The sequence below is a fragment of the Phyllostomus discolor genome, chromosome 2, assembly GCF_004126475.2.
Source record: "Phyllostomus discolor isolate MPI-MPIP mPhyDis1 chromosome 2, mPhyDis1.pri.v3, whole genome shotgun sequence".
Taxonomy (NCBI): Eukaryota; Metazoa; Chordata; class Mammalia; order Chiroptera; family Phyllostomidae; genus Phyllostomus; species Phyllostomus discolor.
Window position 1 is genome coordinate 79,170,472 of NC_040904.2, and position 14,988 is coordinate 79,185,459.

The 14,988-nt window shown below is 34.3% G+C and overlaps 1 protein-coding gene and 1 non-coding gene across 6 annotated transcripts in view; one reads left to right on the forward strand and one right to left on the reverse strand.

Annotated features, from left to right (window-relative positions):
* Nucleotides 1-14,988, forward strand: part of ARL6 (ADP ribosylation factor like GTPase 6) — a 44,228-nt gene that overhangs the window by 13,666 nt on the left and 15,574 nt on the right. For all 5 annotated transcript variants that reach the window (XM_036017969.1, XM_028505009.2, XM_036017970.1 and 2 more), the window contains one exon: nt 2,719-2,813. In XM_036017969.1, the coding sequence (XP_035873862.1) occupies nt 2,719-2,813 (95 nt within the window). The remainder of the gene's footprint in view (nt 1-2,718; nt 2,814-14,988) is intronic.
* Nucleotides 718-824, reverse strand: LOC114491173. Its single transcript, XR_003683987.1, has one exon. It is a non-coding gene; the product is annotated as a U6 spliceosomal RNA (small nuclear RNA).

Consider the following 14,988-nt stretch of genomic DNA (forward strand, 5'->3'; position numbering starts at 1 on the left):
TGTAATAGTTGATCCACTTGTTCTATAAGCAGTTCTAAAGGTATTTTTTAGCCTAGGTGAGTCAAGCACTCATTAATCACATTAGATTAACAGCTGTCAAGTTACTAGGATCCAGATGTGTTATATCCTCTCCAGGTTTGCATTAGGTGTTCAAATGAATTCATTAACTTCTATTATAGCTAGGATACTCCTTCATTTAAAAGCAGTGTAACTCACTTTTAGAATCTGAAACTTACAAACAATGTACCTTGACTAAATGCCCCTTTGTCTTTAATGAATTCTAGCAGTGAAATGGTATGTGATTACTGCCAGATCAGATTGTGATTTTGGTTAATCTTTTCCTGCTAATAAAGTTTCAAGAACATTGTGTTTCTCAGATAGGAACCAAGAAAATTTATTTCAGATATTCTTTTCAGTGAGTACTTTAATAAATTGAACACCTGTTTAAGTTGTATATTGATCCAGAGGACCTGTGAAGTAGAGAGAAAAGAGTATTTCAGATCTAAGGGTCAGTTTGGAAAAGGAAAAGTGGCATGTTGTGATACCGTGCATTAAACTTCCTTGAGAAATATGAGCTGCTTTTTTATCCTTTTATTTAGAAAAACCAGAGTTTTCAGTGTAGAATTTTTTAATTTCTTCTCCAGTTAGGTGCTAAAAAATCTGTTTACAAAAATTGTATTTACATTAGCTACTTTTTAAAAAATAACACTTTTCTTTTTAAATATGGCATGCTTCACAAATTTGCATGTCATCTGTGCACAGGGGCCATGTTAATCTTCTCTGTATCATCCCAGTTTTAGTATATGTGCTGCCAAAGTGTGCACTAACACTTATTTTAATTACTTTACAGAAAGCAAAAATACATAGAAAATAGTACTTCAAAACATGGAAGCTTTTTTTCTGATTTTAACTTCCCTTCAAAATTGTTTTGGAAGAAGCTGCTGAATTCAGGAATATTATAGATAAATTGTAGGTTAAATGGTAAAATGGTTACTATTGAGGCTATATTAAGAGTAAATTTATTTTTATGTATTTCTGTGTTTCTCTGATTATTAAAGAACAAGTGCATTTTAATGTATTAGGCTGAAAGATTAAAAAGATTGCTTTTTGGAATATGTAATGTACACTCTACATAATTGAGAAAGGAACCTTCTAAATCATATACCATATATAGTTTTTTATCCTGCTTTTTCAGTTAACATATGATGATGAAGGTGAATCAGGAAAAACATACAAAGACTATAACGCTAATGTCTGCCTAATGTTTTTTCATATGCCTGTGCCCAAATTTGCTCTATCATTTATTTGTATATGAAGGCTATTCTCGGTTTCTGAAGATTATAAGCAGTTCTTCAGTTACCATCTTGCTGCATGAATCTTTGTCACAGTTTATGTGATTGAACATTTTTAAAGCTCTGGGTGGATGTTTCCAATTGGACCAGTTTCTCTGTCCATTGGTAGTGTGTGACCGTGCTAATCTGCATTTACATTTTTAAGTGATACAAGACAGTGGTACTAAAAAGTTGTTTTATTTTTATAGTTACATGATTATTAATGACATTGAACTTTAAAATCTTAATTTATGACTGGAATAAGTGATTCACAAAAAGTATAAATGTCCAGTGAATACATGAAAAGATACTGAACTTCAATAGCATTTAATAAAATATAAAGTAAAATAATGTAACTGTTACAATGACAAAGATTGAAAAATGATAGGAGGCATGTCACAAGTGGATAGGAAAAATGCAGGTAGTGATGATATAAGTGCATACAGCATTTCTGGAAGATAATTTATCATTGTTTGTCCAAAACTTTAAATTTTATATATATTCCTAGAAATTTTATTCCTAAGAATGGATCTTTAAAGTTTCAAGAAATTTCAAAAATGTATTTAGGAGGATTTCAAATAATAATGAAAATTGGAAATAACCTACAATTAAGTCCAACAGTAGAAGTTTGACACAATGTTTGATGACACATTCATGCAGTGAAATACTTTATAACTATTAAAAGAAAGGGTGCAGAGGAAATCAGTGATTTCTTAAGTGCCACTGTGATCGGTAAGTGAATGCTTAAACTAGTTTAGTGGCTGGGTATCAGCTTAAAAAAATAAAATGGAATAAAATAAAAGCTATTTGTAATTATTGTTTCAGGGGACTTATTTCAAATATATTTACATATACTTACATGTGTTAAATATTAATATAAAACATATATTACTATGGTTATGGTAAAAATTATTTGAGAAGTACTAAAAGTAGTTCAAGCTATACTACAGAAAAAATCAACAAAATGTATATACATGTCAGAAAAGCAGTGTGTACAACAGCAGGATTCCATTTCTATAGCTGTAGATATTCATATGTGATTACACATAATGTCAACATTGATTTACCCAAAAAATAATGATTATTATGTCTGTTATAGGGTTGTGGTTTTACTTGTAATTTTTTTAAATTATGAAATAACTTTAAAGTCATTAAATTTTCTGTGTTATCACTGAAGTGATATGAAATTATTTTATATGAAATATCACTAATGGTTAACATTTTAATCACTCATAAAAACGAATAAGAAACTGTGCCAAAACCTATAATGATAAATGGACATAGGATATGAAGAGCTAATGCACATGTTAGGGCATGCAAATGGATAGTAAACATGGGAAAATGTGTAAGTTTATTTTTAATTTTTGTCATTCTTTATATTATACAGAGATGGGCAAGCCATTATTTTTGTCATTGATAGTAGTGATAGATTAAGAATGGTTGTGGCCAAAGAAGAACTTGACACTCTTCTAAACCATCCAGGTATGTTTGTGTGTCCATCAGTCTGTGATACCCGGCCTTTGGGTCTGTTTACATAGGATGTTCTGTTCTTTGAGGTTGGCAAAAAGTAGTGCTTGCACTATACAATTATCTCTTATAAAAATTTTAAACCATTACGCATAACTCAGAATATTTTTACCTCTAACACCATATATTTTTTTAAATTGCAAAGCTTTTTGCAATATTTTTCAGGTCTATGATGTTTATTTCCCCCAAAATAAAAATGCCCCTTTTTTCTGATTACATAAATAACATATGTCAGTAGTAAAACATGCAGATAGAAATAAAAATAAGGAAGAAAGTGAATATACATATACTTTAACACTCGTTAAAATGATTTTGGTTACTATCTTTTCATGTGTTTATTGTATGTGTATGTGTAATCACAGCATTTATTACATATTTATTGTGGGAGTGCTCTTAAAATGTTTTCAAGATGCCAGTATTAGCAAGTTGGTGTTTTTTTTTCATACTTTTATATATGCCTTATCTATATCTATGCTCTATATTATACACATACACAGGCACCAAAGGTACATACAAGGTGAGGCAAAGCAGATTTACAGTTGTGAGTGTGCAAAACATGGAGTTTATTCTTATATTATTATTTATTAATTATTGTATTATTTTCCATGTGAACAACTGTAAACCTACTTTCAGCCCATCCTCTATAGGGTGTGGGGGTATGAGTACTGCTACTCCAGCATCTTTCTGTTCTCAAATAACACTATGTGATAGAATTCTTATAAGGCAGATTACATATCTTTTATTTACCTGTTGATGGATAGTCTTTTTTTTATTCCACACGACAAACAGTGTTCCAGAATGTACTATGGAACTCTGCACTCTACCTTTCCTCATGCCTGAAAAAAGATTTTTAAGTGGTCTTTGTGCTAGAACTTTAAAAATAGCATGGTGGTTTTAAAGAAGTATGGATTTGTTTAGAAATGAAACAGAAGTAGAATGGGGCTTTCTAACGATTCTTGTGGTTTAACCATAATATCTTTAGTATTTTTATAAGACAATCTCAAGCGTATTCAAATATTTTGGGGGGATAATTAGCCAGCCTTACTTTTTATGTGGTCTTTTATCTGTGTTGAGACTTTAAAAAATGCATTCTCGATTATGTATTCCCTTTGCTTTAATCTTTCCTCTCTCCTCAAAAAATATTATGTTTGACAATAAAATAAAATCATTCCTACAAAATTTGCTTCAAACATAATGGGATCCTTGGTTTTTTCAAGGAAGTTTTGTCCATGTATCTTTATGTACTGGTGCATAGCTGAATTGTGTATGAATTTATTTTTAAAACTGAAGTGTAAATTGTACACAGTGAAATGCTCAGATTAAGCTGCAGTTCAGTAATTTTGACAAATGCATACACATGTAACTACACTCCCTTTCAAGAAACTGAACACTCCATTATCCTAAAAAGTTCTCTTAAGGCACTTTTCAATCAAAACCCCACACCTGGTACCAAAGAAACTACTAATCTGATTTTTTATTATCAGATTATTTTTGCCCATTCTATAATTTTATTTGAATGAAGGGGGAGTACATACATTTTTGTGCATAGGATTTTTTCATTCGGTGTAGTGTTTTTGACAGTCACTCATGATATTTGTATCATTTGTTCACTCCTTTTTATTGCTTTGTAACATATGAATATACCACAGTTTATCTAGTCTCCTATTTATTGACATCTAGGCTGTTTCTAGTTTAGGGCTATTATGCACAAACCTGCTTTGAAAATTTTTGTAAAAGGCTTTTTGTAGATATGTGTTTTCATTTCTCTCGTATCAAATAACATCCTAGGAATGATATTGCTGAGACATAGGGTAGATGTAGGGATAATATTTTAAGAAACTGCCAGATTATTTTTCAAAGAATCTGTATTATTTTGCATTTCAACAGCAATGTGTAAGAGTTTCAGTTGCTCCACATCTTCTCCAATGATTGATACCAAGTTTCTTTCATTTTAGCTTTTCTACTATGCACTGGGATCTCTGTGTGCTTTTCATTTGCATTTTCCTGATAACTAATTATGTTGAGCACTTTCTCATGTTCTGTTGGCCAATCTTATACATTCTCTTGAAATGTCCTTTTAAATCTTTTACCCATTTAATTTGGTTGTTTTTCATGTTATTGATATATAAGATTTCTTGATATGTTCTAGATATAAAGCCTCTGTTAAATATATGTTTTAAAGATTTTTTTCTCAGTCTGTGGCTTGTCTATTAATTTTCATCACAGAATGTTTTGAAGAATGCATGTATCTAATTTTGAGCATCATTTTTTATAAATATACAGGTTTTCTATGTACTCTTTAATAAATCTTTGCCTATCCAAAGATTGCTAAAATATGTTTTCTTCTAGATTGCTAGAATTCTAGATTGCTAGAATATGTTTTCTTCAGGACTGTTACAGTTTCATCTTTTATGTTTTGGTCTGGAATCTACCTTGAATTAATTTTCATGTATTTTTTCCACGAAATAGATTGGATATCTATTTTTAACAGATATCCAATTATCCCAAATACTGTGGGTTGAAAAAATTCTCTTGCACTGAATTGGAAATCATGTGACTTTCACCCTTATCAAATATAATTTAACTGTGTATATGTCAGGTCAATTTCTTAACTCTCTGTTTTGTACCATTGATCTCTTTCATGTCCTTTCACATTGCCTTGATTACTGTAGACTTATAATAAATATTGAAGTCTGACAGGATAAATCCTGTAACTCTGGTATGTTTTTGAAAAGTTATTTTGGTAGTTCTAGGTCTTCCATATTTTTATTTTTTTCATTCTAAGTATTTGTTTAAAGAGGGAGAATGATTTATAACTGTGCATTTTCTTCAAATCATTTTTTAATCTTTATTGTATTTTTTCCATTACCATTTAGTCCCTATAATCCCCTTCCCACAGCAATCACCACACTATTGTCCATGACCATGAGTCCTTTTTCCTTGTTCCTTAATCCCTCCACACTCTAACCTCTACTCCCCACCCCGCTCTTAGCTGTCATCCTGCTCTCCATCTTTGAATCTGTCCCCATTTTCCTTGTTAGTTTGGGTTGGTATTTAGATTCCACATATGAGTGAAGTTATATGGTATTTGTCTTTCTCTGACTGACTGGCTTATTTCACTTAACATAATATTCTCCAGGTCCATCCATACAGTTACAGAGAGTAAAATTTTCTTCTTTTTTTACAGCCAAGTAGTATTCCATTGTGTAAATGCCCCATAGGTGTTTTATCCCCGCATCTACTGATGAGCACTTGGGCTGCTTCCATACCTTGGTTATTGTAAATAATGCTGCAGTGATCATAGGGGTGCTATATTCTTTCAGATCAGTGTTTTGGGATCCTTTGGACATATTTCCAGAAGTGGGATCACTGGGTCAAAAGGCAGATTCATTATTTTTAATTTTTTGACTGCTTTCCATAGCGGCTGCACCAATCTGCATTCCCATCAACACTGCAAAAGGGTTTTCCTTTCCCCACATTGTTGTTGATTTATTGATGATAGCCATTCTGACAGGTGTGAGGTGATATCTCATTGTGGATTTAATTTCCATTTCTCTGATGATTAGTGACATTGAGTATCTTTTCATTTGTCTGCTGGCCATCTGCTTGTCTTCTTTGGAGAAATATCTCTTCACAGCTATTGTCCATTTTTTATTTGGATGGGTTTTTTTAGTGTTGAGTTTTGTAAGTTCTTTATAAATTTTGGATGTTAACCCCTTATCATATGTATCAGTGAATATGTTCTCCCATTCTGTGGTTCTGTGGGTTGTCTTTTATTTTGTTGATGATTTCCTTTGCTGTACAAAAACTTTTTAGTTTGATATAACCCAGTTTGTTTATTTTTTTCTTTTGCTTCCTTTTCCTGGGAAGATATATCTAGTAAAATAATGCTACGAGTAATATCCTATGCCTATGCCTATTTTGCTGCCTATGTTTTCTTCTATGTTTTTTTTATGGTTTTGTGTCTAACATTTAAATCTTTTACCCATTTTGAAATTATTGTTGTGTGTGTTGTAAGAAAGTGGTCTAGTTTCATTTTTGTGCACATACCTGTCCAATTTTCCAAACACCATTTATTGAATAAACTATCTTTAGCCCATTGTATGTGCTTGCTTCCTTGTGAAAGATTAATTGACTATAAATGTGTGGGTTTATTTCTGGACTGCCTGTTCCATTCCATTGATCTATATGTCTGTTTTTATCCCAGTGCCATGCTGTCTTGATTACTATGGGCTTATAGTAATTTTGATATTAAGTAGTGTTTCCTCCAACTTTGTTCTTCTTTCTCAAGACCGCTGTTGCTATGTGGGGCCTTTTGTGGTTCCATATAAAATTTTTGAAATATTTAACTTCTGTGAAATACATCATTGGAATATTGATAGGAATTGTGTTGAATCTATAGATTGCTATGGATAGTATGAACATTTTAATGATACTAATTCTTCCTATCCATGAACACAGAATGTGCCTCCACTTATTTGTATCTTCTTCAATTTCTTTCTTCAGTGTCTTATAATTTTTCAAGTACACGTCTTTTACATCCTTGCTTAGGTTTATTTCTAGTATTTTATTCTTTTTGTAGCAATTGTGAGTGGGATTGTTTTCTTAATTTTTCTTTCTGTTAATATGTTATTGGCATATTAAAATGCAACTGATTTCTGGACCCTAATTTTGTATCCTGCTACTTTGCTGAATTCATTGATCAGTTCCAGTAGTTTCTTGTTAGAATCTTTGAGTTCTCTATGTACAGTATCTTGTCATCTGCAAACAATGGTAGTTTTATTTCATCTTTAACAATTTGGATGCCTTTTATTTCTTTTCTTGTCTGATTGCTGTCACTGGGACTTCCAGTACTATGTTGACTAACAGAGGTGAAAGCAAACATCCTCCCGACCCTAAGAGGAACACTCGTAGTTTTTGCTTGTTGGTATGATGCCGGCAGTGGGTTTGTCATATATGGCCTGTATTATGTTTATGTATGTTTCCTCTATCCCACTTTGCTTAGAGTTTCTATCATAAATCGGTGCTGGATTTTATCAAATACTTTTTTCTGCATCTATTGATACAATCATGTGGGATTTTCCTTCATTTTCTTTATATGGTGAATCACATTTATTGATTTGCAACTGTCGTATCAACATGTTCATGCATTCCTAGAATGAATCCCACTTGATCATGATGTATGATCCTTTTGATGCATTGCTGTATTCAGTTTGCTAACATATTGTTGAGGATTTTAGCATATATGTTCATCAGGGATATTGGCCTATAATTTTCTGTTTTGGTAGTGTCTTTATCTGGTTTTAGAATGAGGGTAATGCTGGCCTCATAAAATGAGTTTGCCAGCCTTCCCACCTCTTAAATTGTATAAAATAGTTTGAGAAGTAGAGATGTTAGTTCTTCTCAGAATATTTGGTAAAATTCACCTTGAAGCCATCCAGTCCAGAGCTTATGTTTGTTGGGAGCTTTTTGATTACTGCTTCAATTTCACCAGATATAATCTGTCTGTTCAGATTCTCTGATTATTTGGATTTAGTTTTGGAAGATTGTATGTTTCTAGGAATTTATCTATTTCATACACATTGTCCCATTTGTTAGAATAACATTGTTCATAATATTTTCTTATAGTCTTTTGTATTTAGTGTCAGTTATTTCTCCTTTTACACTTCTCATTTTATTTATTTGGGTCTTCTCTTTTTTTCTTGATGAATCTGGTTAAAGGTTTGTCAATCTTGTGTATCTTTTCAAAACAGCTTTTGGATTCATCAATCTTATTGATTTTTTAGACTATATTTTGTTTATTTCTGCTCTGATATTTATTATTTCCCTCCTTCTACTCACTTTGGGCTTTGTTTGTTGTTCTTTTTCAAATGTGAAGTTAGATTGTTTGTTTGAGCTTTTTCTTGGTTTTTGAGATAGGCCTGTGAGGATATGAATTTCCCTCTTAAGATTGCTTTCCCAGTGTCCCAGAGATTTTGGATTGTTATGTTTCCATTTGTTTCTAGGTATCTTTTGATTTCTTCCTTGATCTCATTATTGACCCATTCATTGTTTATCAACATGTTATTTAGCTTCCATGTCTTTGCATGCTTTTCAGTGTTCTTGTGATTGATTTCTAGTTTCATAGCATTGTTGTCAGAGAAGATGCTTGATATGATTTCTATCTTAAATTTATTGAGACTTGTTTTCTATCCTAACATGTAGTCTATCCTAGAAAACATTCCATGTGTACTTGGAAAGTATTTATATTCTGCTGCTTTGGGGTGAAATGCTCTGAAAATACCAATTAAATCCTTTTGATCTGGTGTGTTGTTGAAGGCCACTGTCTCCTTGTTGATTTTCTGTCTGGAAGATAGAATCATTGAGGTCAATGGGTTGTTAAAATCTTCAACTATGACTGCATTTCTGTCAATCCTCCCTTTATGCCCATCAAGATTTACTTCACATATTTAGGTGCTCCTGTGTTGGGTACTAAGTATTCCCAAGGGTTATATCCTCTTGCTAGATTTTTCTCTTTATCATTATGTAGAGTCTTTCTCTGACTCTTACTGTAGCCTTGGTTTTAAAGTCTGTTTTGTTGGATATAAGTACTGCTACCCCAGCTTTTTTTTCTGTTCCATTTTCATAAAATATATGTTTTCATCCCTTTACTTTCAGTCTGTATGTATCTTTCAATCTGAAATACATCTCTTGGAGGCAGTATATACATGGGTCTTGTTTTCTTACCCATTCAGCTACCCTCTGTCTTTTGGTTGGAGCATTTAAGCCATTTACATTTAAGGTGATTAATGATAGTTACATATTTAGTGTCATTTTATTGTTAGACTGTTTTCCTCTGTTTGTTTGTTTCTTTCTTTCTTTTTATCTTCTTCTTAAAGCAAGCCCTTTAACATTTGCTCCTGGTTTGGTGTTAACAAATTCCTCTAGCTTTTTCTTGTCTAGGAAGCTCCTCATTTCTCCTTGGATTTTAAATGATAGCCTTGCTGGCCAAAATAGCCATGATTGTAGGTCCCTGCTTTTCTTCACCATAAGTATTTCATGCCACTCCCTTCTGGCTTGAAATGTTTCTGTTGAGAAATCAGGTGACAGTCTAATTAATGCTCCCTTGTAGGTAATTACCTGCTTCTGTCTTGCATCTTTTAGGGTTTTCTCCTTGTCTTTAAGCCTTGTCCTTTTAATTATGGTGTGTCTCAGTGTAGGCTTCTTTGGGTCCAACTTGTTTGGGGCTCTCTGATCTTCCTGGACTTGTGTGAATTTTTCCTTCACCAAATTAGGGAAGTTTTTGGTCATTATTTCTTCAAATAGGTTCTCTATTCCTTGCTTGCTCTCTTTTCCTTCTGGTGTTCCCAAGATGTGGATGTTTTTGCAATTTGTGTTGTCCAAGACATTTCTTGAGTTCACCTCTCTTTTTTTAATTATTTTTCTTTTTGCTGCTCTGCGTGGGTATTATTTTCTCTACCTTGTCTTCCAAATCGCTAATTCAGTCCTCTTCTTCATCTAGCCTACTGTGTATTTCTTCCAGTGTATTATTTATTTCAGATAGTACATTCTTTATTTCTTACTGATCCTTTATGATTCCCATGTCTTTTCTTCATGCTGTTGGGTATGCTTATAACCATTACTCTGGACTCTAATAAATTGCTTGCCTCTATTTCATCTAGTTCTTCTTCTGGAGAATTCTCTTGTTATTTTATTTGGGGTCTGTTCCTTTATTTCCCATTTTGGCAGCTTTGGTAAGTGGTTGCAAAGGAAATTGTGTGTGTTAGTCCTTTAAGAGGCTGTCTGCATCTCCAGCTATCTTTCCTTGGCTGACAGACAGGTACTCTGCTGCTTTTCAAATCTGGATGTTATCTAGGTTCCTTTCCAGCCCTGGTGCTATAGGCTGGGAGGCCAGCTTGGGGTTTAGACCCCACACTTCTCAGAATGAACACCCTGGCCACTAAAATATCCCTCTGGCACTCCAGCTGCTGCCCATGGGAGCCCTCCTCTATATTTCCTACCAGTCTCATGGTAAAGTGGTTTTTTCTGTGTGTCCTTGATTATAAGGCTCTCTTTAAATTTCTAATAAAATTTTATGAGTAAAGTAAATGTTTTATAATGAGCCCATGGGTGTGATTTCAGTATGCCTGTCATTCCCTTTTATTTGTCCAGGCATGTCTTTTTCACACTGGATATTGTTTGTCTACTTACTTAGTAATGAAACCATGTGAAAACAAATAGACAGCTATATGTGCACTGACCAGATAGTTCAGGGAAGGTGTTTTCAGCAGAAAAGTTTTGGTAACTAGCTCCTTATGTCACTATATTTAAAATAAAACAAAAAATTCTAAATGGAAAGAATGTTTAAAGAGTAGGAGAAAGGGTAAAATCTGAAGATTTTAAAAGGAGCCAAAAAATAGCCACCAGCACTTATCACAGTGATGTTACTTCCTTAATTATCCTTACCCCTGCCCCTCAGTTTTGATCACCTTACTCTTTGCCTATGGATCATTTCATGTTCAATCTTGGTTTTAAATTTTCCTCTTGACTCAAACTTTTTGCTAATCGAATATATTAGGATTGACTAAAAACACTCAGAGGCAAATAGCCATTTCCTGGATTAAAAAATTACCAATTTTTCTGAATTGTTCTATTCAACAATACAGGAAGTTTATTTTTATCCGAGGATACGTAGCTCAGTGGATTGAGCGCGGGCTGGGAACCAAAGCCAGGTTCAATTCCCAGCCAGGGTACATTCCTGGGTTGCAGGCCATAACCCCCAGCAACCGCACATTGATGTCTCTCTCTCTCTCTCTCTACCCCCCCTTCTCTCTCTAAAAATAAATAAAATCTTTAAAAAAAAAACCCTCCAAAATACTGTTTTAGGAAACTGACAGCTTGAGTATACAGTACACATCTTTAAGAATTAAGCAAATACTAATTTTCATAGGCTTTGGAAACGATGTAGAAAAAAGGGAACCCTAGTACACTGTTGGTGTGAATGCAGACTGGTGCAGCTACTGTGGGAAACAGTATGGTATTTCCTCAGAAAACTAAAAATGGAACTGCCTTTTGATCATGCAATTCCACTGCTGGGATTATACCCTGAGAATCCCAAAACACCAATTCAAAAGAACCTATGCACCCCAATGTTTGTAGCAGCACAATTTACAATAGCCAAGTGCTGGAAGCATCCGAAGTGCCCATCAGTAAATGAGTGGGTCAAAAAAACTATGGTACATTTGCACAAAGGAATATTACACAGCAGTAAAAAATAAAGAGCTCCTACCCTTTACAACAGCATGGATGGAACTGGAGAGCTTTATGCTAAGTGAAATAAGACAGGAGGTGAAAGACAAATATCATATGATCTCACCTATAAATGGAAACTAATCAACAAAACGAACAAGTAAAATACAACCAGAGACACTGAAATGAAGAACAAACTGACAGTAACCAGAGGGGAGGGTGAGGGGATGGGGGATAACAAGGGAAAGAAAGGGAAGGGCGATCAAGGAATATGTAAGGACCCATGGACTAAGCCAAAGCGGGGAAGGATTGAGAGTGGGGGTGGGTGGGGAGAGGAAAGTGGAGGGGGGGGAGAATGGAGACATCTGTACTTGAACAACAATAGAAAAAATTTTTTACACTTCATTGTTAAGCAGGTTGATAAGTAGAGGTATTTCTTTTGTTTTCCAGAAGGTGGCGCTGAAGCACGGTTTTATTTTCTCTGGTACTGTAGTGGTTTCTGGCATCTTTGTGGGAAGGTATCTCCACCTCCGCCTTGGAGAAATGTTTCCTGTTCCCCAAGGAAGAGGGCATCCCCTTTCCTACCTGGTCATCCCCTTCTCGGGATACCACTCCTGTGTATTAGAAATGGCACTCTTTGGGTCTCCTTTGTATTCATGACACTGCCTTCCTGTAACGAGAAGCCACTGTCAGGGCTGCTCTGAGTTGACCTAGCTGCCACTTCCAGGCTATTCTGCAATAGGTAGGTGATGGGTGAACGATGGTTGGGCAAGAAGAAGCTGTTCCTGTGTCTTGTGGTTCTGCTCTTCCTTCTGAGTTTACCTGCAATGAATATAGACCACTTATACTGGTACTTTTTTTTTTCTAGCCCTTTCTCCATTTGCCTACTTGAGAATAAAACTGCCAGGCATGCCACAAACAGATAGGGGTGGGCAAATTTCTGTGCATGCAGAATGCTTTGTTCCATGCTGGGAGGCTTGACACACAATGATTTTTTTTTTTTTTTTGGTACTGTTTCTCTGTCTCTAACCCTGGGCTCAGCCTCAGTGTGTGCCAGCCAGCCAGCCAGTGTGTGCCCCTCCAGGCTTCTTTGTATGGTGAAGGCTGCACCCCAGCCCATCACTGCTGTCATGACCACTAGGGCCTGCAGCCAGCACCTGGCTGCCTATGGCTTCTCTCTCTGTCCTCCTCCCTACCATTCTGTCTCCACTGTTTGCTCAAGTAAGTGCACATTCAGCTGTCTGAATGCATGAGGTCTCAGACATGATTGTGTGCTGAACAGGGAATTTTTTGTTGAATCCTAGGTGTCCCACTTGTAACTTCTGGGGGAGAGACCTGGAGATCCTTTCATACTGACATGCTGCTGACCTTACCCATTTTTGGTTTTTTATTTTATCCCTTGTAATGTCTTCATCTGATTTTGTATCAGAGTCATAGAGGCCTTGTTTTGAGAGGCCTCAAAATAAGTTTGGGAGTATATTCTCTTTTTATTTTTTATTTTTGGGTTTGTATAGAATTGGTATTATTTCTTCCTTAAATGTTAGATAGAATGTACCAATGAAGCCGTTTGTGTTAGTACTGGGTATGTATGTTGAAGAAGTGGGGGCATTATTTATGAATTCCAGTCCTTGAATTATGTTTCTGGGTCACTTTTGGTAATTTGTGACCAAATTTATTAATGTATCTAAGTTGTCAGACTTATTGGCATAATATTGTTTATAAGATCCTCTCATTATCCTTTTAATGTCTGCAAGATATGTATGGTATATTTTCTTTCATTCCTGATGCTGGTAATTTATATTTTCTCCCTTCTTGCTCAATCTTTTAAAAGGTTTATTGATTTTATTAATTTTCTAAGAACTTCCAGCCCTTTAAATGTTCTCTTTTGTCATTAACTTTCTGCTCTTAATTTATTATGAACTGTCTGTACTTACCTCATATTTCACTGTCTCATTTTTCAGATAGAAGTGGAAATCATTGATTTCATACACCCTTTCAAATATAAACATTTAATGAAATGCATATGCCCTAAGGATTTAGCTACATGTTACAAATTTTGATAACTTTGTTTTCTTTATTATCTGGTTCTAAGTATGTTCTAAGTTACCTTGTGAATCGTTCTTTGGCCCTTGGAATCTTTGGTAGTATGTATATTATTTAATTTCCCAAGTATTTGGGAATTTTATAGGTATTTTTTATTATTGACTTTTAATTTAATTCCACTTGATCAAAGAACATTCTGTATGATTTCATCCTTTGAAATACATGGCCGAGAATATATGGTCTAATTGTTGAGTGTTACATCTGCAACCATATAAAATGTATGATTTTCTGTTGTTCAGTGAAGAATTCTGTAAGTGACAGTTGATAGTGTTGTTCACATCTTCCACATTCTTACTAATTTTTTTGTTAATTTGTCAATTTCTGAGAGAGGAATATTTGAAGTATCTACCTATGATTGTGGATTTCTTTGTATTTCCCTTTAATACTATCAAATTTTGCTCTGTGTATTTGGGAGCTTGTTTATTAGATACATATACTTCAAATTGTTTTGTCTTCTTGATTGATTGACCCTTTTATAATTTTAATGCCTTTTTTCCTGATAATAGCCTTCACCCTTTAAAGCTACTTTGTCCAATAGTAGTGTAACCATGCTTTATTATACTTACATGTTTGCATGTTTTCCATCCTTTCACCTTCAGCTTGTTAGTGTGTTTCTTGTAAACATCATTTGGTTATGTCTCGCTTTCTTATCTATTCTGACATTCTCTGCTCCAGGATAAAAATTACACTAATACGTCAGTAGAAGAAACTATGGGAGATGTTAAAAAATAATTTTGGAGCAAGAAGAGGCCTTTCTCACTATAACAAAACCCACAATCCTAAAATAATCAATAATTAT